We start from the raw sequence: 25648 nt of genomic DNA, 5'->3' as shown, positions 1-25648 counted from the left end.
AGTTCCCTGGCTCATGAAGCCGTACACAGGCACCCTGGACAGTAGTCAGGAGCTGTTCAACTATAGGCTGAGCAAGTGAAGAATGGTGGTAGAGTGTACCTTTGGACATTTACAGGGTCGCTGGCGCAGTTTACTGACTCGCTCAGACCTCAGCGAAACCAATATTCCCATTGTTATTGCTGCTTGCTGTGTGCTCCACAATCTCTGTGAGAGTAAGGGGGAGACGTTTATGGCGGGGTGGGAGGTTGATGCAAATTGCCTGGCCACTGAATACGTGCAGCCAGACACCAGGGCGGTTAGAAGAGCACAGCAGGAAGCGCTGCGCATCAGAGAAGCTTTGAAAACCAGTTGCATGACTGGCCAGGGTACCGTGTGACACTTCTGTTTGTTTCTCCTTGATGAAAACCCCTTGGTTGCCTCTAAATTCCCTGTAAGCCACCCGCCCTCCCCCCTTCGATCACAGCTTGCTTGCAAAGGAAATAAATTATCGTTTAAAAAACATGTATTCTTTATTAATTGATTATAAAAATAGGGAGATAACTCACAAGGTAGCCCAGGTGCGGTGTGGGAGGAGGGTAGGAGGGAAGGAAAAGGCCACTTTAAAACTTGTTGAACAACAGTCTTCTGTTGCTTGGGCTGTCCACTGGGGTGGAGTGGTTGGGTGCCCGGAGCCTCTCCCCCGCGTTCTTGGGCGTCTGGGTGAGGAGGCTATGGAACATGGACAGGAGGGAGGGCGGTTAAGCAGGGGCTGCAGCGGCAGTCTATGATCCTGCTGCTGTTCATGAACCTCCACCAGATGCCAGACCATGTCCATTTGATCCTGCAGTACCCCCAGCGTTGTCTCATGGCTCCTTTGATCTTCCTGCCGCCACCTCTCCTCATGTTCATCGGCCACTATCCTGTACTCTGCTATTGTGTCCCTCCACACAGCTCTGTCAGTGCCAGACGACTGCATGAACTCAGAGAACGTGTCATCGCACGTGTGTTTTTTTTTCACAGCCTTATCTGAGATAGCCTTTGGGACGGAGGAGGGAGGCTTGAAACATTTGAGCTGCTGGAGGAAAAAAAGGGAGTGAAGTATTTAGAAAGATATATTTTACAGAACAATGGCTATACTCTTTCACAGTGAACAACATTATTCACATTACATAGCACATTTGATTTTGGTACAAGGTCGCCTTTTGCATCTTATATTGAGTGCCTGCGGCTTTGGTGTTAGAGATCACACACGCAGTGCCGGGCAACAGAATTCGGCTTGCAGGCGGCCATGGTAAGGCATAGTCTTTTGGCTTCTGCAACCTTCATAACAGTAGCGCCCTCCTTTCCCATACCAAGCAAAGCCCATTGAGTTGGCCATTTAGTGCTACAGTTTTCCTGTTAATGTGCAGCAGCAGAAACCAAACTAACCCCCTCCCATCATCCAATTCTCTGGGATGATAGCTTTACCCCCTCCCCGCACTGCCTGGCTAGTATAAGGGAAGATCTCTGCTAGCCAAACGCGAACAGCTCAGCACCAATGCTCCCCCCCCCCCCCCCCACGCACCGCGTGGCTAACTGTGGGGAGGATTTCTTTTCAGCCACAGGCAAACAGCCCAGTAGGAACGGCCACCTCTGAATGTCCCCTTAATTAAATTCCCCTATTTCAACCAGGTTACCATGAACGATATCACTCTCCTGAGGATAACACAGAGCGATAAAGAACGGATGTTGCTTGAATACCAGCAAACACCGGGACCATACGCTGCCAGGCTTTGCCATGCAATGATACCAGATTACTTGCTACTAGCATGGCATGGTAAAGTGTCCTACCGTGGAGGACTGAATAAGGCTGCTCTCCCCAGAAACCTTCTGCAAAGGCTTTTAGAGTACCTCCAGGAGAGCTTCATGGAGATGTCACTGGAGGATTTCCGCTCCATCCCCAGACACATTAACAGACTTTTCCAGTAGCAGTACTGGCCACAAATGCATCCCAAGTCCTCAGAGCTACTTAATCATTAAAAAACGCTTGTTTTTATAACATGTATTATATTTTAAAAGGTACACTCACCAGAGGTCCCTTCTCCGGCTTCGTTGGGTTGGGAGGGTATTTCAGTCAGGGTGATAAAAAGATCCTGGCTGTCGGGGAGAACGGTGTGCTGTGTGCTCTCCCCAAGCTCCTCCTCCTCCTCCTCCTCCTCCTCATCTTCCCCATCTGCAAAATCCTCAGGCATGGTGGAGAGTACCCCACCATCAGAGTCCACGGACGGGGTGGAGTAGTGGTGGTGGCTCCCCGTAGAATTGCATGCAGCTCAGCGTAGAAGCGGCATGTCTGGGGTTCTGTCCCGGAGCATCCATTTGATGCTTTGGTTTTCTGGTACGCTTGTCTGAGCTCCTAAGTTTCACACGGCACTGTGTTGCATCCCTGATGTAGCCTCTGTCCCTCATGGCCCCTGAGATTTTTTGAAATGTTTTGGCATTTTGTCTTTTGGAACATAGTTCTGATAGCACGGATTCCTCTCCCCATACAGCGATCAGATCCAGTACCTCCCGTTCGGTCCATGCTGGAGCACTTTTTTGATTCTGGGACTGCATGGTTACCTGTGCTGATGAGCGCTGCATGGTCACCTGTGCTGATGAGCTCGCCTGGCCAAACAGGAAATGAGATTCAAAAGTTCCTGGGGCTTTTCCTGTACACCGGGCCAGTGCATCCAAGTTCATAGTGCTGTCCAGAGCGGTCACCATGGTGCACTGTGGGATAGCTCCCGGAGGCCAATACCTTCCAATTGCGTCCACACTAACCCTAATTCGAAACGGCAATGTCGATTTCAGCGCTAATCCCCTCGTTGGGGAGGAGTACAGAAATCAGTTTTAAGAGCCCTTTATGGCGAAAAAATGGCTTTGTTGTGTGGATGGGTGCAGGGTGCAGGATTAGACCAGGCCTCAGACTCACTAGTGATTTGAGAGAATCTTCCACTCTTTTCTCCCCTCTGAGGCTCAAATCTGAGCGCATGAACTGACCCTTAATCATCAAAATGATGTTAATAGCTGGATAGTCCATAGAATTTACAAAGTAAATAAAAAAATTAATCAAAACATTTTTCATTTAAGGAACCTTTTGTCAACATAAAAAGTGAAATAAAAACATGCTACCTGTACTTCGGCTGCATACAGTTTATGATTTATGCGCCCATTAATAAATGAAATGCCATCTTTAAGCAATACTTCTGGAAATACTGCCCCATCTCCCAAGGATAAGAAAAGAAACTTCATATATCTTCAGAAGGCCCTGGCCATCTTCATGGAAGTTGTGTCTCCACAACATCTTTGGCCCCACGTGCCACTGGCACTTCTCCTTGGCAGATCAACTCCAAGGGAGTCACATTGCCAGGCATTCTGCAACAGCTATAGGACCATGGACAGACATTCCAACTGTGGATGGGGGCATGGATCCCGTGGTATGGCAAGGCCCTCAAACTTACTAGCATAATAAAAAACTCACCATACACTTTTATTTGCTTGTCTACAACTTTATGATAGGAAATGAGGATATAGTAATTTCATGGTGATGAAAGTATTCTGAGGTACTGTAATATCTGAAATGTTGCCAGGCCATCTTCATGTGCTGTTGCAATAACTATAACTTCTGTTTATATTTAAACTGTATTTGTCGTACACATGATAATGGACTAGAGCAATATCTAACCATCGCAATGATGTATTTCCCTCTGTAGCCACTTAGTGTTACTATGCAGTTTGACAGGTGAACTACTTTTAAAATATATTCTAATTAGATTTTGCTGAGAGTAAAAACTAAAAATGATCAACGATATTCAATAGGGAAATACCAATGGACATTAAAAATATTTGCGGAAACAATAGCAAATACAATTTTAAGATCATCTTTAATAGACCCTGTACAGCCAAAAATCAAAAGTATTAGATCCACAAGGGGAAAAAAACCACCTTGGTTTGGGGGTGGGGATGGGGAGAGCATAGACTTAGTACAAAAACTATAGCACAGTAGCCATTAGGCATACAACACAGCATGTCATTCTTCCCACAGTTCTGCCACATAATGGCATTTGAGCTTTTTCAGCAAACATGGAAGATCTTCAAATAAGAAAGCACATTTAAATGTGGCATTGTGTTTCACTGCTCATGGTTTTCTCTGGAGAGACATCTTAGAAAGAGATTAAATTTGCCAATTCAAGAAAATAAAGAAGAACATTTCTCTGGAAAAAAGTCACTGTATGGATAATACTTTTACCATCAGAAAATGGCTAATATTTTTTTTTCCATTACCCAAGTATTCAGTCCTTTTCACCCTTGAAGGCATCAATTGCACCTAAGTAGAAGCCAATCTTCACATATCCGCTTTCATACTAAATGTAAAATCAGATTCAAAGTACCAATACAAATACTCAGGAGAAACGGAATAGCAAATGCCATGGCACAATATATGCAATCTATACACATTTGCACAAGGGGAATCTCATACATAAATGTAAGCAATTTTGCTTTGCTTAACCTGCAGTACAGGACGTGTCCTCATTTCAACCTTTACATTCTAATTTTTTGCTTAGCAGCTAATTTTTTATTATTGTGGGCCATTTCCTAAAACGTTTCAGAGAACTCCAGCATTCTAATGGCACAGGGAGGGGTTTTAATGTTCATTTTATTAACCATGTTGATTTCATGACTTGGTTGGACATGTTGATTTATTTGGTTAATATTTGTACTGTTATTTCCTACATTTTATTTTTATTTCAAAAGGTCTGTAGGTACATGGAAGTGAGGAGTATTCCATTAACAAAACATTTATGTGACTTACAGTTAACAAAGAAATAGAAGTTGTAACCACGGAATAAACTGAAGAAGAAAATAAATCAGAGCTTTCTCCTTAATCTGGTTTTCACATGCAAGAATGTGAGATCATCATACTAGGAGACTTTGTGGAAAATCAGGACGTGACGCAAATTGGGCAGTTGCCTGACTGACATAAGAAGAAATATCTACTGTACTTCCTTTTGTCCATCAAAAGGAGTTAAGCCTCATGTGGAATCCTCCAATGCATGCTAAGGAAAAGAAAAACCTTTATGCAAACCTTACAGAGAATTCTTTTATTAGAGAAGCCCTTCTTCAGAGGAGCAAACTTAAAAATAAATAAAAAGTATAGGTAGCCATGCTTGCTTTACAGGCCAGATTTTGACCTATATTCTGGCACATAGCAGTAAGAGACATACAGTACTGGTTGTTAACTCACGAGTTAAAAATTTCAGCAATCAGTCTGACAGATTCCAAGAGATGGTGGGTGAGGTAATATCTCCACAGCAGCCCCATCTCCGGAACCTACATAAGCAAATGAATGCCCTACTCCCATCCAGCATTCAGAATATCCACCCCTCCCGACTCCACTCCAACACAGAGGTTCCTGCAGCCTAAGGCTGCAGTAAACTCATGTAACTGTTACAAGAAAGAGAAAGCAGGGACCAGAAAGAAGGAAACAAAGTGATCTCCCATTGAGCGGGGACATGGGTGTATTCAGAAGGCGTTCTGACCTACCCCTCCTGCAAATGGCCTTTGGAGAATCTTTCCCACAGCTGATATCTCCAAAGTCTGAGAAGAGGGATGGGGAGGTAAGTATCACAGATTCTGCCTGTTGGACAAGGAGCAAAGGCAAACCACCTGATATACACTCTGCTGTAGCATCTCTAGAGTGGAGCACCATCTCAGAATTCTAACTGCCAGGTAAAGAGTTCCAGCCAGCTCTCCAAACAGAAGTTCAGTATGGCCAGGTTTTGCGTCCCTATATGACGGAAGACTAGCTTCATATGCAAAAGAACTTTCCTCTCCACTGTTATTTGCACAAAGGTAGCTTGCAGCGAGGACGCTGCTAGTAGAAGTGAATTAGTCCCTAGGTCTATAAATCATCATGCACATCTGTGGTGCTATAGTAAAAATGTATTAAAGTAAAATTTTTGAAAAGTAAAAGATTTGTTCAACTTTAAGACATTTCTGTAACTTGCTGAACAACTGTTAACTCTTATTACCTTATTTAAAAAAAAATACCCACAGTTAGTCATCAGTATGTACAGGGTCAATTAAAAACCTTTTACCAGTTAATATGTATGCAGTATGTAATTTGGTTTTCCCCACCTTGTCACTGCTGCAGTGGAATTCCAATTACATAACTGGAAACTGTCCTTCCAGAAAACAAGCAAACCTTCAATATGTTTTCTCTTCTATAAAGATTTCATTCTAATCTCAAGAAAACAATAGCACATATAGATCATGTGGCCCTGTTTAGAAGAGACATTATGCAGCTTTCTGGATTCCATAAACTTCAGTAGGTGACATATAGGGGTTGTTGACTGGGTTGACCAGGAAGGTCAGAGAAGAGTATCCAGTTGAAGAGCATGGAGTTATGAAGCTGCTTTGGGTGACATAGGTTGGACAAGCCAGGAAACAGTTAAATGAGCTTTTTCATTTATTTCTTGGCTGCCATATCCTGCATATCTGGGATATGCTGACCAGGTTCAGGGCATCCCCTACCTTTACTTTTATATAGAATACTTAGGCTGGGAAGGATCCAAGTCTGCTTCTGAGAATGGAGTAGGATTAGGCAGCTATAAAAAGATGAAATCAGCTAGAGGAAATTCTCTGGAATAAAAGCAGCTTTATTGTAGCTGTGATACCCTAGAGGCTCACAGAGCATATGTAGGCTACTCACCCATGGAAATAATTATAAAGGGCTGGATAAGCATCATAATCAAAAACCCAAAGCCTCAAAAGCAGGAGTCACATTGCTAGCACACATTTCTGCATACTCAAATGATAGTAAATGGTAGGCAAACTAGTTAAAGTAGTAGTAAATCTGAAGAAAAACCTTTTTTTAATACCAGTCCTGCAAGCCCTTATATAGTTGTCCCATGGATCAGGCACTTTTTCAGTTACAACAACTCACAAAAAATAGATTTAGAGAAAATCAAAAAGATGTTAAAAATAATAGAAAGCATTTTGAGCCAAAGCAGTGATTTAAGAGGTTTGTTAAGTTGCTTAGTATCACCACACACAATTACAGGTAACCTACGAAGGAAAAGAGGTTAGTCTGTGATTTTATTACCGAATTTTTTTCCTATTTATTTATATGATACATTCAGGTTTTGTTTATCATGTTTCACTTAACAGATTTTGCAGATGACTCAAGATATACCTTGTTTATCATGTCACAAATACCAAACAAGTAACATCTATTCAATTCAGAGGGAGTGATTTTTACTCAAACTGAATTCTTGTTTGTTTTTCTAAGCAGCTATTGAACTCAACCACCAAACAAATAATTGGAAGAAAAGCTCTTTTGCTACACATTCACCCTTTCCTTTCAAGTGGGTGCTGTAAAATCTCCCTAACCACATCTTTGGGTCCCCTAAGGAAGGTTGATATTTGAAAGGTTAAAAACCCCCAAAACATTCATCTTAATACTACACTGTCAGTAAATGAGAACGAAGAGGCAAAGCCCCTTTTCAAGTCACCTTTAAGACTTGAACCACTGCGGTGCATACCAAAACTAGTAACCTGAGACTTTGGTGACAGGTTTTTAGTTTTCCCCCTCTTCACCTTAAAAAATTAGCTTATTTCATTAGAGACTGGCATACTGCTACTTCACCCTCCCACAGGCAGCCTTAACTACAAGTTAAATTATGAGTATGTGGGCACAGACTGGTCTTAGGCCAATAAACAGGTTACACTTCCCCAAAAAGGTGGAAGAATCACCATGTAGAGTTTAACAAAACTAGCTGCAGCGTGAAGACCAAAGCTTGATTCCATGCACTACAGAACAGCTGGAGATATCTATGAAGTATCCACTGGGTAAACTTTTCAGAAGGATCTTAATCTCATTTTCAAAAATGATTCAGGCATTTACAAGGTGGATTGATTTAAATCACCAATTTTAATAATTATTTACATCAGCAAGAAATAATTTATTTTAACCCTGTTTTGCATTTATACTTTAGCCATTTTCTTAAAGGTTTGTTCTCATTGGTTGGTACAACCATTAAAACATATTGATTTGCAAGTAAATATAACCTTTACACTAAACGTGTAACTAACACCTTTTTGCTAACATGAGAATACCCTGTATTTATAAACACTTAAACAATTGTATAGTTTAACATACATTTCTTCATATTCTTAATTATTCCCTTTTTACTGTTAGAAAATGGTTAACGATACATTTTTTATTCACTAGATCATTAATTTTTTATTCCGGATTTATATGGAGTTACATTTGGATGGCAATTGGAATTAATTTAAAAATGCACAAGAAAAACATTTAAAAATTGTTTATCAATAAAATAAAGCTACCTTAAATGTACTGAATACGTAAGTTTATCAACTAGTTTTGCATTTAGGACTAACGGATTTATTGAACAAAGGAAGTATAAATTGTAGTTAGTGAATTATCAGATTGTAAATCTGGCCTATGGTGACCAGGAAATAAAAAAGGTATGTGGGGGCCAAAAGTGCTGATAGGTACTTCTCAAAATCCCACTAGGAGCCTATCTGCATATTTAGGCACCTAAATACCTTTGAAAATCTGGCCCCTTGTCCTTCAACTTTTAGACTTAATAGATTTAATTCTCTCTCACACCTGGTTTTTATTCAGAGATGGGATGAAAACATGCTTTCCTGTTTTTTCAACTCCCGGTTGGTTTCTCCATTTTGAATCAATTAGTCCAAATGAAGAAAATATTTTCTCTTCATCTGCTGGCTTAACTGAAAACAAAAGTAATTAAGACAAAAGCTTTTCTGCTCAGCAGAACTGAAAGTAAATGTAAATACTAGCATTCACTCAATTGCAAAGATTAAAAATAATATAGATACTGAATGCGGTATTGTGACATTTATAAAGCTTAACTGACTGCAAAATTTAAAGATGTTTTCCCCCTGATTCTCTGTATCATAAAAACAGCTGAACCCATTAACTCATTAAAATTTGAGGAGGGCTCATTAAAGCAGCATTTTTCTTTTATGTATTTAAATTATTTTAATAGATTATAATAAATTAGGCCTTAACATAGGCCATTTTAAAAAGGTTTGTTTTTAAAAAGAAAAATTAATTTAAACAAACTCTTATTTTGATTTATTTTTAAATAATTTTTTACCCACCCTGGACACTTAGGAGCCTAAATCTCTCTCTCTCTTTTTCAATGACACATAGGCACCAAAATGCCTAAAATTCATTAAAAAATCACACTAAACCACTTAAGCACTTACAAAAATTTCACCCATTGTCTTCAGAAGGGAAGGAATAGGTTCATCTGTCTAGAAAGGAACAACTATGAGATATATGGGGTAAAGACAAAGGTACCAAGGAATTCCTCTCAAATTGTATCTGGAGTATTAATCTGGGGTAATTATCAACACCAAATAAGCTTAGCTAGACTAGAGGAAAGTTCCAACTGGCACTTAAACCTGGCTCACCAATACACAATATTAGAAACAATGACACAGACGCACGATGTAGGGAAAGCAAAAAACCCAAAAATTAATGGTTTTTTTTTTTTTTTTTTTTAATTCTAATTCCTTAGTTGTCTCCCATTTGGACTTTCAGAGAACACAGAATAACATCAGGGAACTAAAGCCAAGTGCGGTTTTGATATACATAATACTACTTTATTCTTTTTATTTTTTCTTACCTTTCTTACAGTTTTAAAAATGTACAGGGGTTCAGAACCACCTCAATAAAACAATGCGTACTTTTTTTTTTTTTTTTTTTTTTTTTTTAAAGAGACTACTGTAGTCAAACCATTGGTGTGCAAATAAGGTTGACTTCCGTTACGAAAAGTCACAGGCACAATTTCATTATATGCATTTTGGTAAAATAAGAAACTATTTCGCAGCTGTTAAGAGTAGCAATAGTTAGGCCTTTTTAAAAAACAAAACAAATCACCATCTGAGAAAATGGCACCTTGGGTTAAAACTAATATTTAAAATATGTCACTACTTGCCATACTATATCTGAACCCTAGGCAATTTATTACACATGTAGTGCCCTTGCAAAGTATTTTATTTAAGCGGTGAACCTGAAAGGCAGTTCATTACAAAAGGCAATACTGAGGCTCTTATCTGTATTTTATACTAAATTGTCTCTCCACCTCCTCCTCTAATAAATATCTATTTAATAACTGCATAAAAGTATTTCTCTTAGAGCAACTAATTCTTTTTTAAAATCCTGTAGACTTAAAATTGACCTACTCCATATGCTATGAAAACATTAGGCACAGATCACATACTTTACATTTTCTTTTTTAAAAAAATACACTATGTGCAAGCTAGGTTCACACAAAGGATTGGCAGCTACAACAGTCAGCTATTCAGACCCCACAGAAAAGTTATTTTCCATTAAATTTTTTTTTAAATGCACTGAGCAGTGATGTGACACTGCTGTGTGTGGTTATCATATTTGCATTAGGATTATTTGTGTAACTGCTAAAGGAAAAGCTTTAGTACATCCTAAAGGACACCACATCAGTACTGTGTGCTAATTTAGCAGGATCCAGAGAACAAATTTTGTAAAAGTCATTAGAATATGGTGAATGCAAACATCCAGCTAGTAAAAATAGCCAGAATTTTCTGAAGGAAGAAGTTATTTGAAATCAAGTTTATCTGACAGGCTCCTTCATTAACTAAGTCACTTCTGAATAATGGAACCCAGGGTGCAGGGCATGAAAAAATGGAAATGGGGGGTGGCGGGGGGTGAGGAGAAGAAGCAGGCTTTGTGGAAGCTGCACAAGAAATGCAAAAAACAAAACTTTAATTTTATCCAAAAAGTGTACCCATCAGTTTCTTTAATTTGTATGGGGTTTGGGGGGAGGTGGGAGAGGGGAAAGGTTTAGCGGATATTTGTACAACTGAAAATAGTACAAGACACAAGCAAAGACTATATGCAGCTGATTGTTAAATTGCAACATTTATTATGCATCCTCTGTCAATATCATTTATGGAGAGCCATTCACTGTGTTTAAAAAAGTATATTTTAATGCTTGAGGCTACTGTATATCCTGCCACATATATAATACTGTATATGACAATTTCTCTAAAAGGAAAAAAATTAATAGGTCACTAATTTATCTCAAGGGGGAGCCTGCTTTGAAGTGCCAGTTATTTCATGCCCTGCAGAAGATATGAGATATTGATTTCTTTCATCTTCTGTTAATTTCTGTCATACCACCACACAATTTCACAAGACCCATATTCATTATAATTTGTGTGCCCTTTCAGTGCCCTTTAATAGCAACCTTTTCCTTTATTACGAATCACTTGCTAACCCCATTTCATGTCCTAGGAACTATTCAAGTAAATATTTCTGTTGTGGCAAATTTCCAGATGTAATAAATGCTATCCAAACCCAATGTCAGATTGCATTTCATTAGTTGTCCCAGTTTTCTTTAAATGGAGCAGGAATTAGCCCGTTTTCTAGGTTTGGGGTCCCGTACATCCTTGTCTTTTAAACACATACAAGATGAACATATTGTCTCTGACAGTCTCCGGAGTCCCAGCCTGAAAACACTGTTGGAGAGGCTATATATCACACAGTTGCAGAAACTATTGCTTATAGCAAGCCATGTTGTTAAGAAGGAAAGTGCTGGATTTTCCAGCACCCTAGAGCTCTCCAGCAGAAAGTATATGATATAGGGGAGCCAAAGCATGTAAAACACACTGGTTATCCGAAATAAAACCATGGCATAGCGGCGGTCAGGGCTGTGCCCAGTCTCTCCCGCAGCATCCACTTCATGGCTAGGAAAGCGAGCTCTCCGGTCATTTATCTCTTTGGTGTGCTGCCGGCAAATTTTGAAGATGTGGAAATATGTGAAGCAGATTACCAAAGCAGCTGGAGCATACAGTAAGCACACAATAAAGCCAGTAAAATAGGCATTGGTGAGCCAGGAGGTAGCACACCATTCAAAAATATCACCATGGTAACCAGGTTTTCCCCAACCAAAAAAGGAAGGTAAGAAGATCAGACAAGAGTATATCCAGATCAAAATGATACAGATTCTCAAGCGACAAGGCGTGACCAGTTGATTATAGGAGAGAGGTTTTGTAATAGCAAGATAGCGGTCGACACTGATGCAAGCAAGACATGCCATGGAGACACTCTTCAGCACAGAGATGATATATCCAAAAACCTGACAAGTCAAGGACTCGTGGACACCTGTAGAATAGTGAAGCAATGATAATGTAGGAACCAGGCAGCTAACTCCAACAAAAAGATCAGCATAGGCCATAGTCTGAATAAAACAGCTGGTGGTATAATGATGTAAGAGCGGAGCACAGTGAAAGACAAATATTACAGTTAAATTACCAGCAATAATTAAAAATGTTAGCAAAACAATAATGACCGTCTCAAGGATGCAGATGTCGACTGCATTGTAGTGGCCAAATCCTAGCGGACAGGAGAGATGCTCAGACACATTCACAATGATACTGCTCATGTTCAGAGTCCTCCATTCAGTCCATCTGGAGTGGTTCATGGTTTGGGATTAGGGAACACTGCAATCAGAGCTACAGTGAGCAGGTGACCTGCCCAACATCAGCTAAACTCTGCTTCAGAGTCTCATCATCTCTCTTTGTAGACACTGCCAGTGCTTCTATCAGGGAGGTTACAGTCTCATAGCTGTTGATGCCCCTTTAGCATCAATGCAACGCTCTGACACACCTTAGCTTTGAGGAAAGAAAAAAAAAGCCAAAAAGGCCACTGACGAGTTTCCTCCAGTGCTCTCCATCTTTACCAAAAAAAAAAAAAAAAAGGCACTTCTAAAGAAAACAGGTTCTTTTTAGTGTATTTGTGGCAGATGAAAATAAAAACCAAAAAAAAAAAAAAAAAAGGAACGGGGGGTGGGGGACAGGAAAAAGTCAACTGCCTCAAAAAAAATTCTGTGATTGTTTTTTTCCTGAGAAAGGCAGTTTCTTTGGAATTAGCTAGAAAAATACAAATAAAAAAAAGAGAAATGTCTCAATACAACACAGGTTTCCTGAATCAGCAATCTTTAGAAATGAATTAATGTTTTATGTTCATTTAAATAATTAAATCACAGAATGTCTGGAAAACCAAGGAAAAGTTCACCGTATCGTGCTTTTGGCTCCGTTCAGGAGATCTTTGCTTCATCTATCCTATTCATTAGAGAGGAAAGGAAAACATTTCTGTCCGGGTTAATTCCAATAGACTCACCACAGTCTGTGTATGAATAATGAATTTTATTTGGAGGGAGAAGGGTATGGGGAAAGCTAGGTTTGTCCTCTGACTCCCAGGAAGGAAAACATATATCTACCTGTACAATGAGGAAGATCATGTGTACTCACTTAAAAATCAGAAAAATGTAAGAATAAATTTTGGAGCTTTAAGTCAGTATTCAAAACTCTTTTAAACAGTTACGGTCCACTCCAACTATCAATGTCAGCAGCATAATCCAAGGTCCTCACAGACAAAATAAATCCTTCTTGCATTTCATTTCAGCAGTGATAATCAAAAATAATTTTCTTCAGAAATAATGCCATATCTGCTACAGTGGATCAGTACAGTGAAGTTCATAGATATATCCATGATATTTCTCACCTTTGTAGCAACACCTGAATCCTTTCACAAGCGCCATACAACAAGAACAGAAACTTCCATCTGCATTCTGCTGTGAAGCTAATGAAATGCTGATCAGACTAGAAAAGCTGCCATTGTTTACTCCAATATTCTGTCATTCAGCTTCAGCTTCTAGGCTGCCACAGACTTTCGGTTTTTATTAGATGATTAGCATGATAAATCACTGCTTTAAAAACCAGATCTTCTAATAGCTGGACATTACCTGTTAACTGTATTTGCAGTTATGGAGCAGCCATATGTTAAAGAAAGCCTCTTCTGTATTCATTTTTGAGTAACTGCTTGATTAGTGCAAGGACCATTAGCTAGGTTACTAAATGTACACAGTCTTGCTTTTAAAAAACCCCAGAAATACTAAAAATATCTTTAATCCTAGAATTCCTGAGATTATGAAGAGGCAGACAAGAATGAATCAATCCAAATAAAAAGATTTGTCAAGGTCATTTAGATATTATTTTAGCATTTGTTTAACGTCCCTTTAAAAGTACTGACATCTCATTGGTGCTTTTGATAGTCTTCGCTGCTCCTTCTGAAGGAATTTCATTCACTAGAAAAGAAGCATTTTCTCCACTTCTGATGCAGTAGTTTGATAGAAAGCATTCTTTTGAAGTTAATTTTCCAAGATGCACCATCATGCTGTACAAAAGGGTCTTTTTGATTTTATAACATCCCCAAAACACTTGCCAGTTGTTCATTCTCTCTGTCTATAAGTAACTTAATCTGTTACAAAATAACTACTACTTAAAAAAATTCTCTTGCTACATCAATAAACCAATGTTTCTCACCTACGTTCATTCTTATCAGCTGCTATGGTGAACTGCTTGATACAGAAGTCCTATTTACTGTGAGGCAGTTACAAGGATGCTGTCACTATTTCTCACATTCTCTCTCAAAATTATTGCTTGCACCTGAGCCTGCTGCTCCTCTTTATCCTTAGCTGATGCAGAAGAACTCACTATCAGAAAGGTGACTCGGTCCTTCTGCCCCAATCAACAGCACAGCCAATGGCTAAAGCAGCTGAAATTGTCACTAGGTAACAGTTGCCAGGCACAATGCAGGCTTACACAGCAAGAGGCAAATAAGAATGACAAATTAAGACAATGGAACTGACCATTTCCCTATAATATATTAATGGCATTTGGAAACTTCTGAAAGAGGCTTCCCTTCTAGTACTTCCATAGGGTTATATCCTGCAGATTAGCAAAAAACCGTTGCATACCACATAGAAACTACCATAATATTACTATAACAATCACCAGTTAAAGCAAGTCAGCAGTAATTAATTCTTATTGGCAGGAAAGACCTATTAATTATTAAACAAATAAGTGCTAACCTTCATAAAGTCATACTGATGGTTTTAAAGTAAAAAAAATGCTTCTTTTTTGATCTGTAAAAGTTTAAAATCAGCTTCTACCCTCTTATCAATTCAAATTGCTGAACTATTTATACAAGACAAATGTAGTTAGGTTAACGTAACTACAGAATCATAAAAAATACATTTAAGCAATGTTTAAGATCCAAAATAAATACCCAAATGCAAAGACATTTAAAATTAAGGCTGAAACTACCTAATTAATTCTCTCTATTATGTCTAGATATGAAGAGGTCTCAGCACAGTATATTTATGGAGTATACAACATTATCTACTGCAATACCTAAATACAATGTTGAGAAAGTTATTCTCACAGTATTTGTTAGGAATGAAACTAACATCCATTGCTTCTAAACGTTTAAGTGATTTAACATTAACCAATTATTTGTTTTAGCTTAATGTAAAAAAAAAGGAGCGGGGGGGCATTATCAATGGATTTTAAAGGGGTAACTTAAAATATGTCCCTAAAATAATTCAAAATGTCTAACTGTATACTTAGTAAGTTATTAAAAAAAGATTTTGGGTCAGAATAATTTTCTTTCAGTAGGTGAGTCTGAGACAATGTAACAGACCGTTGTAGTGTTAAAGTCCACAGATTTTTTAAACTCAATTAACTGACTTATGTAATACCAATACATATTCATGATATTATTCCTCTTCTGGTTATGGATCCGTTAAATATATGTGTTTAGTCATTCCATGATACAAAATGAGCATAAAGTAAAATTATTACATTCACACTAGACACACTTTTAACACAAAATTGAAACATTCAGTATATTCAGAAAATACCCAATCATACACCAATACAGCACAGCACAATTTAGTTAAGGGCCAGCAAAATACATTTGTCACAGGTTTGGTTTTAGAGAGTGAATAAAATAGAATAAAGTATCTAATTACTAATTCTTGTAATTCTGCTACATCAAACCACAGATCAAATCTGGCAAAAGTTGCTCCTGGGTTAACACCTTGTATTTCAAATTCAGCCTGAAGCAAATTTGCAAGGCTGAATGACAAATCTCTAGAAATTGGAACTGCATACTGAACTGAAGCAACATAAATACGAAATACACTGGTATAGCAGTGATACTGTATTCCTCCAGTCGAGGGATTTAAGAGAAATATAAAGCAGTACTTTAGTGCAACATAAAAGATATTCCAATCACTTGCTATTGTAAATTGCAGCAACAAAATGTGTTAGAACTAGATTGAGCCTTTAGGCTCAGCTCTGAGTAACACCTAGCTGCACCACAAGAGGAGCAAAGGAAAGGAATTTTGACTCTTCTCCTTTCCCACTTGCTTGCAGCTGGCGATGGGGTGAGGAGAAGGCTTGGGAGAGGAAAAGTGGATGAGACATCCCTACTCCTCCCTTCCTTCTGCTGGACTCTACACATGATCCAGGCTAAAAGTGAAGGGCTCTTCTACACTTTTTAAAACACTGAAAACCAGACACTTCAAATTTAGCAGCAGTTAAACGTAGCATTAAGGGAATCATAAAAAGGTAAATTTAAAAAAATAAAGTTTACATGACAATAGTTTTGAAACTTTCTGATTTCTAAATAATAACAGCGACTGAGTGAGACCACAGGTCCATCTAGCTCAATATTCTGACAGTGGCCGGTTGCCAGATGCTTCAAAGGGAATGAACAGAACAGGGCAATTATTAAGGATACAATTTAGTCATGGAGGTCATGGAAGTCACAGATTCTGTAACTTTATCAGACCTCCGTGATTTCTTTGGCTTCAGCTGTCAGTGGCTGCAGCTGGGGCCAGAGCCATATGCTCCCCTACCAGCCCCCCACAGCTAGGCGAGAGCTGGGGCTGTGTGCACCCCCTCCCCACCTCCGTGACTTCAGCTAGGCTTTACACCTCACTGTGGTGGTGGGGCTCAGGCTGTCAGTCCCCCCGCCGCATAGGGCTCCAGTTGTCATTCCTTCCTCTTCCCCCATTTGCCCTCCTCCCAGTTATTTTTAGTAAAAGTCACAGACAAGTCACTGGCTCCCTCAAATTTTTGTTTACTGCCTGCAACCTGTCTATGACTTTTACTAAAAATAAGTGAGACAAAATCTTAACCTTAGCAATTATCAAGTGATCCAGCCCCTGTTGTCCAGTCCCAGCTTCTGGTAGTTAGATGTTTAGGAACACTCAGAGGATAGGATTGCAGGCCTGACAACAGTGGTTAATAGCTGTTGATGAACCTGTCCTTCATGAACTTATCTAATTGTTTTATTAACCCAGTTATACTTTTGGCCCTCACAACATCGCCTGGCAACAAGTTCCACAGGTTGACTGTGAGTTGTGTGAAGAAGTATGTTTTCTTGTTTGTTTTCAACCTGCTGCCTATTAATTTCATTAGGTGACCCCCTAGTTCCTGTGTTAAAAGGCGGGGTAAATAACACTTCCCTATTCATTTTCTCCACACCACTCATGATTTTATAGACCTCTCTCATATCCTCCCCCCCTTAGTCGTCTCTTTTCCAAGCTGAACAGTTCCAGTCTTTTTAATCTCTCTTCACACAGAAGCTGTTCCATGTCCTAATCCTTTTCCTTGCCCTTCTCTGCACCTTTTCCAATTCCAATCTATCCTTTTCGAGAGGGGGTGACCAGAGCTGCATGCAGCATTCAAAATTTGGGCATCACATGGATTTATAAAGTGGCATTATCATATTTTCTGTTTTATGATCTATCCTTTTCCCAATAGTTCCTCAGATTGTTAGCTTTTTTGACTACCGCTGCACAGTGAGTGGATGTTTTCAGAGAACTTTCCACAACAACTCCAACATCTCTTTCTTGAGTTGTAACAGTTAATTTAGATCCCATCATATCGTATGTATAGTTGGATTATTTTTCAATGTGCATTACTTTACACTTAACACTGAATTTCACCTACTACTCCGTCACCCACTCACCCAGTTTAGTGAGATCCCTTATAACTCTTCACAGTCAGCTTTGGATTTAACCATCTGAGTAATTTTGTATCATTTGCCAACTTTGAAACCTCAGCATTCACCCCTTTTTTCAGATCATTTATGAAAATGTTGAACAGTACTGGTCCTAGTACAGATCCTTGGGGGCACCACCCTTTACTTCTCTCCATAGTGAAAACTGATAATTTATTCTTACCCTTTGTTTTCTGTCTTTTAATTCATGAGAGGACCTTCCCTCTTATCCCTTAGTTTGCTTAAGAGCCTTTGGTGAGGGACTCTGTCAAAGGCTTTCTGAAAGTCCAAGTACACTATATGAACTCCATCATCCTTTTCTACATGCTTGTTGACACCCTCAGTGAATTCTAATTGATTGGCGAGGCATGATTTCCCTTTGCAAAAGCCATGTTGACTTTTCTCTCCCCAACATATTATATTTATCTGTGTGAGAGATAATTTTGTTTTTTACTACAGTTTCAACTAATTTGCCTGGTACTGAACTTAGGCCTAAAAGCCTGTAATTGCCAAGATCGCCTCTGGAGTCTTGTTTTTTCTTTTTTTAAATCAGCATTACATTAGCTATCCTCCAGTTGTCTGGTACAGAGGCTGATTTAAGTGATAGTTTCTTTCAGAACTCTTGGGTAAATACCATCTGGTCCTGATGACTTATTACTGTTTAATTGATCAGTTTGTTCCAAAATCTCCTCTGCTGACACCTCAATCTGGTGTATTCACTTTGTATTTACCTGTGACATTCTGAGTACATTTCCCAGACCTGAAGAGTTCTGTGTAGCTTGAAAGCTTGTCTCTCTCACCAACAGAAGTTGGTCCAATAAAAAATATTACCTCATCCAGCTTGCACCTCAATCTTGGATGGCTCCACATAATAATTTTGAATGTCGAAGCTCATACTTCCAAGCCCTAATGTACATAATCAAACTAGGCTTCCTGCAGAGATGCATCACTAAATAGAAGTTAACAACTGAGAACCAACTCACTCACTAGATCTGGTCCAGCATATTTTTGAATCATCAGGTCTTTCTACTGGGCTCAGAAAGAGTCCTACAAATATTTGTAAGCAGCAACCCTGCCCTCATATTTTGGAAGTCGTAAAAGGAGTCCAGGAGGATACTAACTAGCCAGTGTGTAACAGTGTGGAAACAATGTCAATACATGTTGAATCTTTTTCAGTGTAAAATGATACTGTTTCATGAATTATAATAAAAGTGATAAAGTAACTAGATTAATTAAATCTAGCCCCTTCTTCCTTGTGTGAGAATTACTATACAAAAGTAGGGGAGTTTGACTTCTTCCATTCAGGAAGCGAAGTCAGACAAGAAGCCAAGTGGCAAGCTGCCAGTGGCTCCCCAGACCTCAGCTGCTCCAAGAGCCCAACTCATTATGGATTTTCTCAAACAGCTAAAAGGGAAACAGTGCAAGTTACAAACTGTCTACAGTAATTTATATTGTCTTTTTACATGTTGAGGGATGGGGGTGCAAATTAAGCAGAAACTAGCCAACCCTGACAAAATCCATGGAGTTTGCAGGGTATGGAGAAACTGATGCTATGCCTTGGAGACAGCACTGCCCCATTTCCGCATGGGCAGGAGGAAAGCCACACACAACAAAGGCCTCCACATGTAGATCATTAGGAGACAAAATAGCTCAAAATTATTTTTTAAACAAAATTTGTCCTCCTTTTTTGTTCTGTTTCATTATTTCCCCTTTATATACAGTGGTATGCTGGAAGGTGTTAATGGCTACCATCAAGCAGTTGTTTAATCTACAGAAAATTGCAGACCTGGTTCAAACTATGGAGTATGCTAAATACCCTTCTTTCATGCTCTAATTGACGGAACAATTAAATGCCCCTTACATAGTGAAACAGCTGGAAACAACAGAAGCTACCACCCACAGCGAGAGACCACATGGCAAGGTCTGAGCAAAACCATTTCAGGGAGATTAACAGGGGTTTCCCCACACACAGCTTCTTGGACACAAAAATCACTGGAGAAGTAGATTTGGAAATTGTGATCAAGGAAACTCCCTGCTGTTGTTTCTTCTTACTGAGCCCTGGGAAATAGGAGTTCATGTACATTCACTGTAAATAAACAGGATTGCACCAAAGAAATATCTGACTCACATCATCAATTTCTCCTCCTAACGGAAACAACTGTGCAAGGCCCAGAATAGTGGATACTTGCTCAGGCCAAGGAGGAAAAAAATATTCCTTTTTTTTTTATAATAGTTAATTTCTTTATAGTTTACTTCATTTCTATCGAATTCCAGCCTTTTCTTTATTTTCTATTCTAGATTTTTTCCTCCCCTGCATTGGTTTACCTTGGTTCCCTTTTCATCCCAGGGATCTATTTATTTCAGTTTCAGCTCTAAATATTTTATCCTGTACATTTATTTTCATATTTTTATTTCACATTTCCAAGCTCACTGTTCTCCATCCTGTCCATTGTTGCTGTTCCCCAATCCCTTAACATCTTTCCCTTCTGCTCTCCTCAATTCTGCCTCTCCCCTGCAATCTTTCCTGTTCTCAGCTGCAAAAGAAGCCCTGCTCACTCCTTAGTTTTCCTCCACCTCTATATTTAAGGTAAATACAAATGGTTTGTCCACCTTCCGCCTCGTAGTCTCAAAGTCAGCCCCTAGTCTCTTCCCTTCTTCCAGGTTGCACCCAAGTCACCTCACCTGTCAGCTGCTAGCAGGAATTCTCTTCTCCATGTCAAGTACTTCCCTTCCCACTGCTTTCCATCCTGTATTTACTCCACCTGCTGGCACTAAAAAAAGTTATCATTAAGAAAGTTACGTCCACCATGGCTGTTACCATGGTGGAAGTAATCAGACCTGCAAGGAACTACGCAGAATTGGTCACCCAGGGAAAGACATGAGACTGAATCACTGAGGCAGACAGAGCTAACCAATTGCTGGATTCTCGTATCTGTGCCTGGGCAGCTCTTGAGAACTTGGGAACTGACGAGAAAACAAAAGGAAAAAGCTTTGCAGAATTGGATCAGTGAAGGAAATTGGCCATGAATATGTTAAAGTTCTCTGTCTGGTCCTTTTATGTCCCTGTGTATTACGCAACCACCTTTCATAATGATTAAAAACTTGGTATTAATGACCAAAATAGAGACTCCATCCATATATTCGTATTTGCATACATTAAGCGAAGTTCTCAGAACTGATCACTGCAGCTTTCCTTTAAAAAATGTTTGGAACCTCAAGGATTAAGTGGCTACACTTTTGAAACTACAAACTCAATTCAGAGCTGTACATTCATCTGACTACCAAAATTGTGGACAAACATGGAATATTTTCACTCCTCAAGTCAATGAAAATTAAAAGCCCTGTGGAAAACTGGCTGGAGGATGATTTACATGAGGAGGGTGCTGTGGAGAAGTGTAAAGGATACTGCTCTCTTGCATCACTTAGTAAGTGGTTGTAATATCTGGCAGCAAAAGTAGCACTACAGTATCAAGCTTGATAATCACACATTGTTTGAGCATCTATTGAGTGGAAAGAGAACAAAAAAATAGGTGACCTAGCATGAAGGAGACAACCGACCAGGACTCACTTTAGTTGGGTACCTATCTCAAGGCATTGCTCTAGGAAGGGGAAAATAGCAACAATCATGTATAGGCCCTCAGCCATGATCATGTGGCTACAGACACTGCCATTAAAACTAACAGGCCGGTCTTACTACTAACGGTAAGAGGCAGGCAAAAATAATAAACTGGCAAATATACAAAGCAGCATGAACTACCCCTGCCCAGGCACCCTGATCAAGGGCACTGTTATTTGCATTGTCTTTTCCTTTAACCTCTCCTTCTGGTTATAAGAAAAGGAGTACTTGTGGCACCTTAGAGACTAACCAGTTTATTTGAGCATGAGCTTTCGTGAGCTACAGCTCACTTCATCGGATGCATAGCATATCGTGGAAACTGCAGAAGACATTATATACACACAGAGATCATGAAACAAAACTTCCTCCCACCCCACTCTCCTGCTGGTAACAGCTTATCTAAAGTGATCATCAAGTAGGGCCATTTCCAGCACAAATCCAGGTTTTCTCACCCTTCCCCTCCCCCCCCCCCCCCAAACTCACTCTCCTGCTGGTAATAGCCCATCCCTCTTTGAAACCTCTCTTTATAATGCGCATGATAATCAAGGTGGGTCATTTCCAGCACTAATCCAGGTTTTCTCACCCCCCCCCCCCACACCCCCCTCCAAAAACCACACACACAAACTCACTCTCCTGCTGGCAATAGCTCATCTTACAATGTGCACAGCAATAATCCAAGTTTAACCAGAACGTCTTGGTGGGGGGTTTTGTAGGAAAAAAACAAGGGGAGATAGGCTACCTTGCATAATGACTTAGCCACTCCCAGTCTCTATTCAAGCCCAAATTAATAGTATCCAATTTGCAAATGAATTCCAATTCAGCAGTTTCTCGCTGGAGTCTGGATTTGAAGTTTTTTTGCTTTAAGATAGCGACCCTCATGTCTGTGATTGCGTGACCAGAGAGATTGAAGTGTTCTCCGACTGGTTTATGAATGTTATAATTCTTAACATCTGATTTGTGTCCATTTATTCTTTTACGTAGAGACTGTCCAGTTTGACCAATGTACATGGCAGAGGGGCATTGCTGGCACATGATGGCATATATCACATTGGTGGATGTGCAGGTGAACGAGCCTCTGATAGTGTGGCTGATGGCTTTCTAAACTACTACAGGCTACAAGGGGCCACAGCAATGGTTCCCTCAACCCACCCAGCAATATTGTTAACCTATCCAACTATACTCTCAGCCCAGCAGAAGCAGCTGTCCTATCTCGGGGTCTCTCCTTCTGCCCCTCCACCCCCTCGAACATGATACAGTTCTGTGGTGACCCAGAATCCTATTTTCGACGTCTCCGACTCAAGGAATATTTCCAAAATACCTCTGAACAACATAATGATCCACAGAGACCTGCCTAGCAACATTACAAAAAGAAAGATTCTAGGTGGACTCCTCCTGAAGGTCGAAACAGCAGACTGGACTTCTACATAGAGTGCTTCCGCTGACGTGCACGGGCTGAAATTGTGGAAAAGCAGCATCACTTGCCCCATAACCTCAGCCGTGCAGAACACAATGCCATCCACAGCCTCAGAAACAACTCTGACATCATAATCAAAAAGGCTGACAAAGGAGGTGCTGTTGTCATCATGAATAGGTCGGAATATGAACAAGAGGCTGCTCGGCAGCTCTCCAACACCACTTTCTACAAGCCATTACCCTCTGATCCCACTGAGAGTTACCAAAAGCATCTACAGCATTTGCTCAAGAAACTTCCTGAAAAAGCACAAGATCAAATCCGCACAGACACACCCCTGGAACCCCAACCTGGGATATTCTATCTACTACCCAAGATCCATAAACCTGGAAATCCTGGGCGCCCCATCATCTCAGGCATTGGCACCCTGACAGCAGGATTGTCCGGCTATGTAGACTCACTCCTCAGGCCCTACACTACCAGCACTCCCAGCTACCTTCGAGACACCACTGACTTCCTGAGGAAACTACAATCCATTGGTGATCTTCCTGATAACACCATCCTGGCCACTATGGATGTAGAAGCCCTCTACACCAACATTCCACACAAAGATGGACTACAAGCCATCAAGAACACTATCCCCGATAATGTCACGGCTAACCTGGTGGCTGAACTTTGTGACTTTGTCCTTACCCATAACTATTTTACATTTGGGGACAATGTATACCTTCAGATCAGAGGCACTGCTATGGGTACCCGCATGGCCCCACAGTATGCCAACATTTTTATGGCTGATTTAGAACAACGCTTCCTCAGCTCTAGTCCCCTAACGCCCCTACTTTACTTGCGCTATATTGATGACATCTTCATCATCTAGACCCATGGAAAAGAAGCCCTTGAGGAATTCCACCATGATTTCAACAATTTCCATCCCACCATCAACCTCAGCCTGGTCCAGTCCACACAAGAGATCCACTTCCTGGACACTACAGTGCTAATAAACGATGGTCACATCAACACCACCCTATACCGGAAACCTACTGACCGCTATTCCTACCTACATGCCTCCAGCTTTCACCCTGACCACACCACACGATCCATCGTCTACAGCCAAGCTCTGCGATACAACCGCATTTGCTCCAACCCCTCAGACAGAGACAAACACCTACAAGACCTCTATCAAGCATTCTTACAACTACAATACCCACCTGCGGAAGTGAAGAAACAGATTGATAGAGCCAGAAGAGTTCCCAGAAGTCACCTACTACAGGACAGGCCTAACAAAGAAAATAACAGAACGCCACTAGCCGTCACCTTCAGCCCCCAACTAAAACCCCTCCAACGCATTATTAAGGATCTACAACCTATCCTGAAGGGTGACCCAACACTCTCACAAATCTTGGGAGAAAGGCCAGTCCTTGCCTACAGACAGCCCCCCAACCTGAAGCGAATACTCACCAACAACCACATACCACACAACAGAACCACTAACCCAGGAACCTATCCTTGCAACAAAGCCCGTTGCCAACTCTGCCCACATATCTATTCAGGGGACACCATCACAGGGCCTAACAACATCAGCCACACTATCAGAGGCTCGTTCACCTGCACATCCACCAATGTGATATATGCCATCATGTGCCAGCAATGCCCCTCTGCCATGTACATTGGTCAAACTGGACAGTCTCTACGTAAAAGAATAAATGGACACAAATCAGATGTTAAGAATTATAACATTCATAAACCAGTCGGAGAACACTTCAATCTCTCTGGTCACGCAATCACAGACATGAGGGTCGCTATCTTAAAGCAAAAAAACTTCAAATCCAGACTCCAGCGAGAAACTGCTGAATTGGAATTCATTTGCAAATTGGATACTATTAATTTGGGCTTGAATAGAGACTGGGAGTGGCTAAGTCATTATGCAAGGTAGCCTATCTCCCCTTGTTTTTTTCCTACAAAACCCTCCCCAAGACGTTCTGGTTAAACTTGGATTATTGCTGTGCACATTGTAAGATGAGCTATTGCCAGCAGGAGAGTGAGTTTGTGTGTGTGGTTTTTGGAGGGGGGTGTGTGTGGGGGGGGGGGGTGAGAAAACCTGGATTAGTGCTGGAAATGACCCACCTTGATTATCATGCGCATTATAAAGAGAGGTTTCAAAGAGGGATGGGCTATTACCAGCAGGAGAGTGAGTTTGGGGGGGGGGGAGGGGAAGGGTGAGAAAACCTGGATTTGTGCTGGAAATGGCCCTACTTGATGATCACTTTAGATAAGCTGTTACCAGCAGGAGAGTGGGGTGGGAGGAAGTTTTGTTTCATGATCTCTGTGTGTATATAATGTCTTCTGCAGTTTCCACGATATGCTATGCATCCGATGAAGTGAGCTGTAGCTCACGAAAGCTCATGCTCAAATAAACTGGTTAGTCTCTAAGGTGCCACAAGTACTCCTTTTCTTTTTACGAATACAGACTAACACGGCTGTTACTCTGAATCCTTCTGGTTATGTGACTAATGTGTATTTAATGGCTTGCGAAAGTATATTTAAGGTCTAAAAACCATGCATTTTATTTAAAACTGCCATTTTTGCATTCCAAATATCACATCATACCCATCCACTGTACAGTTAGCTTAATGTTAATACATAGCCCTCGTGCATGGAAATTACACTGCAG

General features: G+C 40.3%; 2 protein-coding genes across 9 annotated transcripts in view; both read right to left on the bottom strand.

Annotated features, from left to right (window-relative positions):
* Nucleotides 1-25648, bottom strand: part of RABGAP1L (RAB GTPase activating protein 1 like) — a 556714-nt gene that overhangs the window by 326579 nt on the left and 204487 nt on the right. The window lies entirely within an intron of this gene.
* Nucleotides 9697-12650, bottom strand: GPR52 (G protein-coupled receptor 52). Its single transcript, XM_037907757.2, has one exon. It carries the CDS (start codon nucleotides 12516-12518, stop codon nucleotides 11433-11435), a length of 1086 nt encoding a protein of 361 aa, XP_037763685.1. The 5' UTR covers nucleotides 12519-12650; the 3' UTR covers nucleotides 9697-11432.

This window comes from Chelonia mydas, chromosome 8, assembly GCF_015237465.2.
Source record: "Chelonia mydas isolate rCheMyd1 chromosome 8, rCheMyd1.pri.v2, whole genome shotgun sequence".
NCBI classification, from domain to species: domain Eukaryota; kingdom Metazoa; phylum Chordata; order Testudines; family Cheloniidae; genus Chelonia; species Chelonia mydas.
The sequence above is the reverse complement of the archived record's forward strand: the minus strand, read 5'-3'. Positions and strand labels throughout refer to the sequence as shown.